The sequence below is a fragment of the Phacochoerus africanus genome, chromosome 2 (genome assembly GCF_016906955.1).
Source record: "Phacochoerus africanus isolate WHEZ1 chromosome 2, ROS_Pafr_v1, whole genome shotgun sequence".
NCBI lineage: Eukaryota > Metazoa > Chordata > Mammalia > Artiodactyla > Suidae > Phacochoerus > Phacochoerus africanus.
In genome coordinates, this window is record NC_062545.1 from 31024497 (window position 1) to 31034464 (window position 9968).

The 9968-nt window shown below is 40.8% G+C and overlaps 1 protein-coding gene and 1 pseudogene across 1 annotated transcript; one reads left to right on the forward strand and one right to left on the reverse strand.

Annotated features, from left to right (window-relative positions):
* Positions 1–1987: 1987 nt before the first annotated feature.
* Positions 1988–2794, reverse strand: LOC125120617 (trace amine-associated receptor 6-like; annotated as a pseudogene).
* A 6145-nt stretch (positions 2795–8939) lies between these two features.
* Positions 8940–9968, forward strand: LOC125120618 (trace amine-associated receptor 8a-like). Its single transcript, XM_047769125.1, has one exon. It carries the CDS (start codon positions 8940–8942, stop codon positions 9966–9968), a length of 1029 nt encoding a protein of 342 aa, XP_047625081.1.

The window sequence follows — 9968 nt, forward strand, 5'->3', positions numbered from 1 at the left end:
CTGGCAACTAGTCAGGGTTCACTTCCACTGAATCGCAATGGGAACGTCCCACATTCTTAACGAATTTACAAAGCAAATCCCTTGGGAGGATTTGTCAATAAGTTTTATTTCAACTGATTCTATTTTCTATATTATTTCATGTGGCAGAAATGCTTTATTTCTCACCTGATAACTATTTTTTCCCTTCCTTCATAGTATCAAATTTTCCTTCCCTCCAAGGAGCTGAAGTTGTTGAATAAGTCTTAAAGGAAATGCTCTTTTACTGGTTCTTCCTTCTCTCTGTTCCAGGAACTTGTGTGATTTGGCTGGAACTCCAGCAGCCATTTGGGAACCATTAAAGCAGTATCAGGAAAATCACAGCACATTTGACTCTGTCATATCTGAGTCGAGACGCCAAAGCCAGCAACTGCCCCCCTTTAGATTTTGTATTACTTAAGCAAAATAAATCCTAGTGGCTAAACATCCTTACTACCAAATTCAAACCCTGAGAGATGTACCTTAACACACAGGCTGACATTTCATTCACAACAGCTTTGTGCGGCAGAAGCAACAGTGTGCCAGGAACATTCAAAATATTCTGCTTGCTCCCCTAAATTTCCCAGCCATTAGGTGGGGCTGTCTGCTTGGTTCTGGCTAATAGGCTGTCAGATCCTTTCAGGCTAAAGAATAGAAGTCTCTTGAAAAAAATGGAGCCGTGAAATCAAAGCAGCCTGCATCACACAGTCACTGTGCTGAGAATAGCTGCCCTGGATAGCCCCCCAGATCCACACTGAACTTGGTTGCAGCAGAAAATAAACTTTTGTCATGGCAAGCAACAGAGGTAGTTGAGATTACTTTCATAGAAGCAAAGTCTAGTCTATACTGACAGATACAGTACATGCATGAGCTATAGTTGGCCTCAAAACTTTGGGAATAGCCAGAATAGTGTGTTAACAATTACGTATATTTGATTATGTGAACTTTTTTCCTAGGGTGAAGGAAGGTAGATTTCAGCATATTTTCAATGTAACTGTGATCTAAAAATCATTGAGCCATCAATTTACAGGATAAATTGTAAATGCTAAATATTTTTTATGGGTAGTATTTATTTAGTTAAACTCCTTTGTGACATTCCTTCTTGTTTGTCCTAAACTCTCATTTCCTTGTAGAGGAATAAATTTGAGCTTAAAATCCAGATGCTTTCGATTCAAAGTGTGGCAAAGAGTTTTGTTTTTTGTTTTTTTAATAGCTGTATAATTTCATGCAAGTTATTTTACTTTTCTGAGATCCCGTTTTGTTACATGTAAAATGGACAGATTATAGGATTAATATGAGTTCTCTACATGTGTTTTTACAAATAAGTTGCTAAATAAATATTATTTAACATTTTTCATAACATTACTTAATGTTTATATATCACCTACCTATTTTGATTTTAACCCCGGAGGGCTAGAATTGAGTCTTATGTTTCCTTTATATTTTCTATAGAGCAGTTTTGCCCATAGCAATGTAATTTTTTTTCAGTCTTTTTTTTTTTTTTAGGGCAGCACTCGCGGTATATGGAGGTCCCCAGGCTAGGGGTCGAATCAGAGCTGTAGCCACTGGCCTACACCACATCCACAGCAATCATTGCCAGATCCGAGCTGCATCTGCGATCTACACCACAGCTCATGGCAACACCAGATCCTTAACCCACTGATCAAGGCCAGGGATCAAACCTGTGTCCTCATGGATACTAATCAGATTAGTTTCTGCTGAGCCACAACAGTAACTCCGTCCACAGCAATGTAATTTGAACTGTACATAAAATTCAAAAGTTTCTAGCAGCCAAAGTGAAAAAGAAAAGAGAAATTAATTTATTAATATATTTTATTTATCCTGATATATCCAAAAATTGATCATTTCAATATGCAGTCAATTGGTTTTCATTAATAATTTTACCTGAATTTTTAAAACTCATTTCACTTGGAAATTGTAAAGCTGTCTTCAACTTCCTCAATCCAATGGCTTACATTTGTTCAGAGAATAAATTCATGCTTGCAGAACCATTCTTGAAAACTCAACCACTCACAATAACCTTTATGGCTTTCCTAAACCATGGGTAAAATAAAGCATAAATCAAGGGGTTCATGGTTGTTGTAATAAGCACACCAAACACACCAAACAGCAAATCTCATAAATATAGACAGGGGTTAGAAAGCCCATAAAGTTATCAATTAATGAGTCAATTCTATAGGATATCCATGGAATCATAAATGCTATGGCTGTGATACCCAGGGGTTTAGCTGTTTTTCTCTTTGACTTGGCCATTCTGGATTTATAACTATCTGAGTATGATTCTATTTTTCTACCAGTATTTTTTATCTTTTTAGCCTGTTTTTTGACCACAAGAAAAATATCATTGTGGGGAATTATCATAGGGAGTAGTTATAAAGAATCATAGAAAACATATCAACACCCAGTTTTGATTTCCAACTGTCTGACAACCTCCTAGTCAGTTATGGGCAGTAAATAATTCCCCCAGCTATTCATCACAGGCACCTGTGTAGAACACAGCACCGCTATACACAAGGGGCAGGATCCAGTAGATGCTGAGGCATATCCCTGACACAGACACCTTGAACTTGGTAGGATGGACCAGAGAGTCAGTGACAGCAATGAACCTGTCGATGGAGATGAAGCACAGGTGGATGAGAGCATAACAAAAGGCGACAACACAGCATGTGTGGAAAGAATAGAAGCAATGTGGAGAATTCACAAAAAAAGTAAAAAGAAAATGCACAAGTTCCTGATATGAATATGAAAAGATGTTCATTCTCTTTGTGTTCCTATGAATATAATTTAAACATGCTATTTTTTTCTATAGAATTGGCAAGTGATGGAAAATACTAATATGCTGTGTTAGCTAAACTAAAAGGAACGAGCATGTTCATATGTGTTGATGAAAGAAAAATTGTTTTATATTTTCTAGTATACATTTAAAATGCATACGCTTTACTCAAGAAAGATCTAGCCAGCTGATCTGACATTTTCAAATCTCCTTTTCCTCCACTACCTGGAAATGAAAAACATTCACTATTTCATCTATACTTGCAGCCAAAGATCATAATGTGATAGAATCCTATCTAACTAAATCTTAGTAGAAGTCTGTGGCAAGATTATGAAATAGTATTAGCTCTTTCACCTCCCCTGCCTGTCCCATTCTTCCTAAACATTGCCTTCTCCAAAGGGTTATGGGGCAGCCAAGAGAATCCCAAAGATGCTGTTTCACCAATACCAACAATCACTTACTCTGTATTTTACAGTATCTAAGAAAAATAATTCCTCAATTGTTTAAGCCATTCTTGGTCAGGCATCTATCGTATAGCAGAATGAGTTGTCAAAAGACACATCTAGCAATTCTAACACAATCTAAGGAAATAAGCTGCAAATAATCTTAATGGTGGAGCGTAGAATAATTTATAGTAAATATTATTAACCAATTTATTGTCTAACCATACTGTTAGTTATAGAGAACAAAGCACTTGCCAGATCAATAGCTACATATCACATACCAGGAAAGGTGTGAATTTGCTCAAGCAACAAAACTACATCTGGAATAGCAGCTTGCAGTTGGTGTTACCACCTGATTAAGTTTGTGATATTCCACTGTAATGCTCTAATCGAATCACCTAGTTGAATGTGAACGTGGTAAAAATCAGCTCCTATGAATTTCTTCAGTCTTGAAGGTGACACTAATTGATAAAATTCCTCCAGAAATGTAATACAGATTTTGGTTTACTATTTTGATAGTAGAGGCAGTTTTAGTGGCTTCTACTTGACCCTTTCTATCATAGTAGCTCTCACCCCACTGGTCAGGGAACCACTGTGGCCATCTGTCAGCTTCTGAGTATGTTTATTTCAAACATGCACTCCAGAACTGAAGGGAAAACAAGGAGCAGTTTAGGACACACAGTAGGTCCACAGTGAAAAAGATCTAAGACATAACTCCATCGATCTCCTGACCTCCATAATCTACCCTAATTGATGGACCACATGACCAGTGCATCATAGTGACATTTGGAGTATATCTGAACTAATGCCAGTTTAGAGCATGTGTCCATTAATCCCCTAAACCAAAATATTTCTCTTACCTCAGTGCATAGTTCTTGTGGTAGGAAACTGCATGCCATTTTGGGAAGGATTAGAAAGAAGAGTAACAATATCAATTCTTGGCTCTGTAACAGGGTCCTTCCTCAAGGGGACTCAGTCTCCTATTACTCAAGGTGCTCTAAATCTGGGAACTGGCTTAATCTGGAAATTGAGCAGCAAAGACACTGTGTTGGCAGTTCATCAGTCTTCTGTTCATGAGAACTAGAGATTTTCTGCCTTTAGGCACTGAATAACACCCTTATTGGCTCCCAATCGATTTCACTTCTAGGGTGACCATGATCAACTAGTCAACAGGTTACTGCAAGTCGTGTATTCTCACTACTGCTTTGACTCTGCCATCTGTTTCGATAACTATATCCACCTGGTTTTTGGAGATAAAAGAACATGTGCAGTTGACTCTTAAACAATGCAGATTTGGACTTCATGGGTCCACTTATGGGTGAAGATTTGTCAGTAGTAAATACTGCAATACTACACGGTCCTTGGTTGGTCTAATTCATAAATGCTGAGGAACCAGGGATGCTGTGGACCAACTATAAATTAAACCTGGATTAACTCCCATGATGTTCAAGGGTACACTGTGCTACGATGTTGTCTCTGCCATCTTGACATCCCACTCTCCTCATTGCCTTTAGGGATCCCAGTGGTATGCTGTATGTTGTACCATAATTTCTAACCTAAATATAGTGGCTACACAGACATCTTCACAGATGCTGGGATCCCTTCATGAATTTATTTCTTGCCACTACGGTGAAGGGCATGCCCTCTGAATCCTCCTAGTTTGTATAAACAAATCTTATAAGTCCACTCAAGCATTCTCCCTAAGTTTTTGCACCTGTTTCCTCACAGGAGACCTGTTTCTTCACAGTTCCGCCATGACGGGAACTCCTAGTTATATTATCTCGATATTTATTTTTTGTTTGTTACCTTTCAATTTTATTTCTCTACTGTTGCGTTACTTCCTAATTTTTGGCTCATTGAACACTTCCATTTTCCATCTTTGTTCTATACTATAGAAAAGTGGATGCAGCATGTTTATGGCTTAGTAGACACAACACTTTTAAGATATCCAGTCCTGGAATTCCCGTCGTGGCGCAGTGGTTAACGAATCCGACTAGGAACCATGAGGTTGCGGGTTCGGTCCCTGCCCTTGCTCAGTGGGTTAACGATCCGGCGTTGCCGTGAACTGTGGTGTAGGTTGCAGACGCGGCTCGGATCCCGCGTTGCTGTGGCTCTGGCGTAGGCCGGTGGCTACAGCTCCGATTCCACCCCTAGCCTGGGAACCTCCATATGCCGCGGGAGCGGCCCAAGAAATAGCAACAACAACAACAACAAAAGACAAAAAAAAAAAAAAAAGATATTCAGTCCTTCAATGTTACTAGGAAGATATAGCAATACTAAATATGTATACAGCAAAATGCAGAACAACAAAATTCATATACTATAATAAAAAAAAGAGGAGTTCCCATCGTGGCGCAGTGGTTAACGAATCCGACTAGGAACCATGAGGTTGCCGATTCAGTCCCTGCCCTTGCTCAGTGGGTTAACGATCCGGCGTTGCCGTGAGCTGTGGTGTAGGTTGCAGACGCAGCTCGGATCCCGCGTTGCTGTGGCTCTGGAGTAGGCTGGTGGCTACAGCTCTGATTCGACCCCTAGCCTGGGAACCTCCATATGCCGCGGGAGCCGCCCACGAAATAGCAAATAGACAAAAAAAAAAAAAAGTGGACAAACTTGTTGTCCTTTTACATATTTCAGTACCTCGCTCTCCAGAACTGATTTATAGATTCAATTGTATGCCAATGATAATTCCACAGTTTTTTTATTCCTTTTTTGCAGATATGTCATATTCTAAAACTTCTAATAAAAATCAAAAGATATAGACTGACCAAGGTAAGTTTGGAAAGAACAGCAAAGCAGAAGGCTTACACAACATAGCTTTAAGATTTACTATAAAATTTCAGACAAGACAGTATTTTGGGGGGCTTAAATATATATTATCATACCCAAAGACCAGTATTTATTTATTTATTTATTTATTTAATTTTATTTTTTTTTGCCATTTCTAGGGCCGCTCCCTCAGCATATGGAGGATCCCAGGCTAGGGGTTAAATCAGAGCTGTAGCCACCGGCCTGAACCACAGCCACTGCAACTCGGGATTTGAGCCGCGTCTGTGACCCACACCACAGCTCAAGGCAACACCAGATCCTTAGCCCACTGAGCAAGGCCAGGGATCAAACCCAAAACCGCATGGTTCCTAGTCAGATTCGTTAACCATTGCACCACAATGGGAACTCCAAAGACCAGTATTTATTAAAAAAAATTACTAGACATTTGAGGAGACAAGATAACATGACTGAATGATTATTTTTCCCTTGTAATTGGGAAGAATTATCCAAGGTAATCCAGATACTAGAACTGATAGATAAAGATTTTTAAATATTTCTAATATTTTAAACAAACTCTAGTTTTATGGCCCTCTAACAAATCAAAACCTAACCCCAAATCTTTTCTTCCCAAATGTACTCATTCTCCTATATAATGTATCTTTTTTGTGACAAGCTAAAAACCTGGGAACTATCCTTGATTCTTGCCTCCATCATGCAGACCTAAATCTCTACCACTTTTTCAGTCTTTAAATTGTGTCTCATATATTCAGAAAATAGGAAGGCAAGGCAAATGCAAAATAGGGGAGAGAAATTAAATTAGAGAAGATCAAATAGCATTACCAAAAAGAATTTGGCAGATGATCCACTAAATAATTATTTTCATGTCACAATTTTACTATTTGTTCTACTTTACCACAATAGAGTTTCACAATGTATTTTCAATGTCTAATATTTCGGTATTCCAAATGGCAGATCACATTTTTATTTTTATGTCCTGAATATATTTTTGTGGAAGAAAAACATCTTCATCAGTTCCTACACTATATGGTTCAGGGGATAGAAGGGAGCTATTTCCCTCAGGCCTGAAATCCTTTTTATGGAGCTTTCAGTGTGTAATCTGCCTCTCTAATTCTCTGAATTTCTGTTACTATTGCAAGGGCAAAACTGTGCATCAGGAAAGGCTGGTACTGTCGGAATGGCTGGCCCTCAGCTCCCACACTCACCCATCAGGCAGTGTTACAGTTGCCTCCACTTGAGTTTCTTTGCTTCATCATTTTCTTGCTGTTGCAAAGAGATAATCCAATCTCTAAAGTGAACTAGTCAGAGGCTTCCATGGGCTTGGGACTAGTCCAAAGGAACAGAATCCTGCTATTGGGCCTTGATGCCTGTAGTTGTAGTGGTGGAATTCTAATTTCACCTTTGAATTTGTGTTTTATATGTGAATTGAAAAGGGGCAATGGAGCATGCACATGGGCCTTAGAACCTGGAATCACATGACCTGGGACTGTCTTACATGACTCCACCTTCTCCCTGTGATGGGGTCTCAGCTGGCCTGCCCCCCACCCATTGGCACTTTGGGTTCAGTCCAGCATCCCCTTCCTCACCCTGACCTGCTACACTGCCATCCTTCCCCACTCTGTCCAAGCACTGGATGTGAGTCAGGGAGGGTTGAAGTCAGGTGCACACTCAGCAGTCTTGGCGCAAGCCTGGCAGCCATCATCCCATAGCTGTAGGGCTACAGCATAAGCCATGGACTCAGCAGGTCCAAGCCTCTCACTCACCTCCAGTTCAGGTCTGAGTGGGTCCCAGTGTGGAGGCTGTGATCCCAGGGGATTGCCTATCTGCCTTTGCGTGAGGGGGAGGCCGAGGAGATGGGCAGAGCCTGGCTTAGCTTCCTCAGCCCCATCTCAACATGGAATATTCTTTCGGCGATTGGAGGGAGGGGGAGCCTGGCAGTGGGTGGGCCACTGAGTCACAGGGCAGGGTCTCCAGTGACCTGTGGGGGTCTGCACTTGCCCTGCTAATATATCCTGTAATATCTCCATGCCCAAGGGAGTGAGGCATCCCATAGCAAACTCAAACACCATGGCGGGTGGAGAAAGACTACAGAGAAAGGACAAAGCTTGATACTCAAGGGCCATTTTTTCCATTTTTGAACCAAGATCTCCACAACTTTATTTTTCTCTGGACCCTGAAAATTATGCAGCCAGTCTTGCAAGTGGGGAAGAGGTAATACTACCGTGAAATACTGAATGAGACTAGTTCAGGACAGTGGAACTTAAGCAATCTCTTGGTTGTGAAAATTCTGGGTGTTTCTACAAAGTAACAGAGCTCAGAGAAATATATTTTGTACAAGAACTTCTGAATTATCATTATCAGAAGTAAGTCCCTTTCAGGAGTCACACCTTACACTATAGGGAATGCTTGTGAGGAATTTATAATGGGCACCGTTTATTGGCTGGCTTCCTAAAGCATCTAGGTGTTCGCTTCTGAGATAAAGTGAAGGTAGAAGTCTTTGAAGAAGTGCCCTCTCAAGTGTGTAATTGTGATTTGTGATTATCCTTTGGAAAGAGGAAATCCAGAGGTGTAAGGGGCCAGGTATTTAAATTAAATTTCTTGAATTATTCAGATAAGGTGATTTCTGGGCTGATGAAAAGTCATAGCAGATTTGCCTAGAGTTAACTATCTATCAAATTCAGTCATGGCTATGGAAATAATTGTATAAACCCAGAGAGAATACATTTCTGAGTTTTAAAACTCTTTTCATCTCTCCTCATGATAAAATGGGAAATGGATGTACTGGGAGGCAGTTTTTAAAAGTAGGACTCAAGTATGCCATTTTGCTTGACTTTTTGAAGTTTCAGAATGGACACCCATTTTTCTGAAGGGCAGCAACACAGCAAGCATCAAAGTGCAGCACCATGACCAGCAGCAATCTTTCCCAAGCCGACGCTGTGCAGCTTTGCTTCGAGAATGTGACTAGATCTTGTCTTAAAACTCCCTACTCATCTGGATCGCGGGTGATCCTGTACCTAGTGCTTGGCTTTGGGTCTTTATTGGCCGTATTTGGAAACGTCTTGGTCATGACTTCAGTCCTTCACTTCAAGCAGCTGCATTCTCCAGCCAACTTCCTCATCGCCTCTCTGGCCTGCGCTGACTTTCTGGTGGGAGTGACCGTGATGCCCTTCAGCATGGTCAGGTCCGTGGAGAGCTGCTGGTACTTTGGAGCCACTTTTTGTGCCCTTCACAGCTGCTGTGATGCAGCCTTTTGCTACTCTTCCCTCTTCCACCTGTGCTTCATCTCCATCGACAGGTACGTGGCTGTCACCGACCCTCTGGTCTATCCCACCAAGTTCACGGCGTCTGTGTCAGGGCTGTGCATCAGCATCTCCTGGGTCCTGCCCCTTGTCTACAGCGGTGCTGTGTTCTACACAGGAGTCAGTGACGATGGGATGGAGGGATTCGTCAGTGCTCTCAACTGTGTAGGTGGTTGTCAGATTGTTGTAAATCAAGACTGGGTTTTGATAGATTTTCTGTTATTCTTCATACCTACCCTCGTCATGATAACTCTTTACAGTAAGATCTTTCTTGTAGCTAAACAACAAGCCGTAAAAATTGAACATCCTGGCCGCAGAGCAGAATCTGAGAGTTACAAAGCCAGAGTGGCCAAGCGAGAGAGAAAAGCAGCCAAAACCCTGGGTATTACAGTCATGGCGTTTATGATTTCATGGTTGCCATATACAATTGATACATTAATTGATGCTTACATGGGCTTCATAACGCCTGCCTATATTTATGAGATTTGCTGTTGGTGTGCTTATTATAACTCAGCCGTAAACCCCTTGATCTATGCTTCATTTTACCCATGGTTTAGGAAAGCCATAAAAGTTATTTTAAGTGGGGGTCTTTTTCAGAATAGTTCATCAACCATGAGTTTATTTTCAGAATAA

Coding starts and splice junctions, on each gene's coding strand:
- LOC125120618 (XM_047769125.1), top strand. CDS start 8,940: ATGACCAGCAGCAATCTTTCCCAAGCCGACGCTGTGCAGCTTTGCTTC.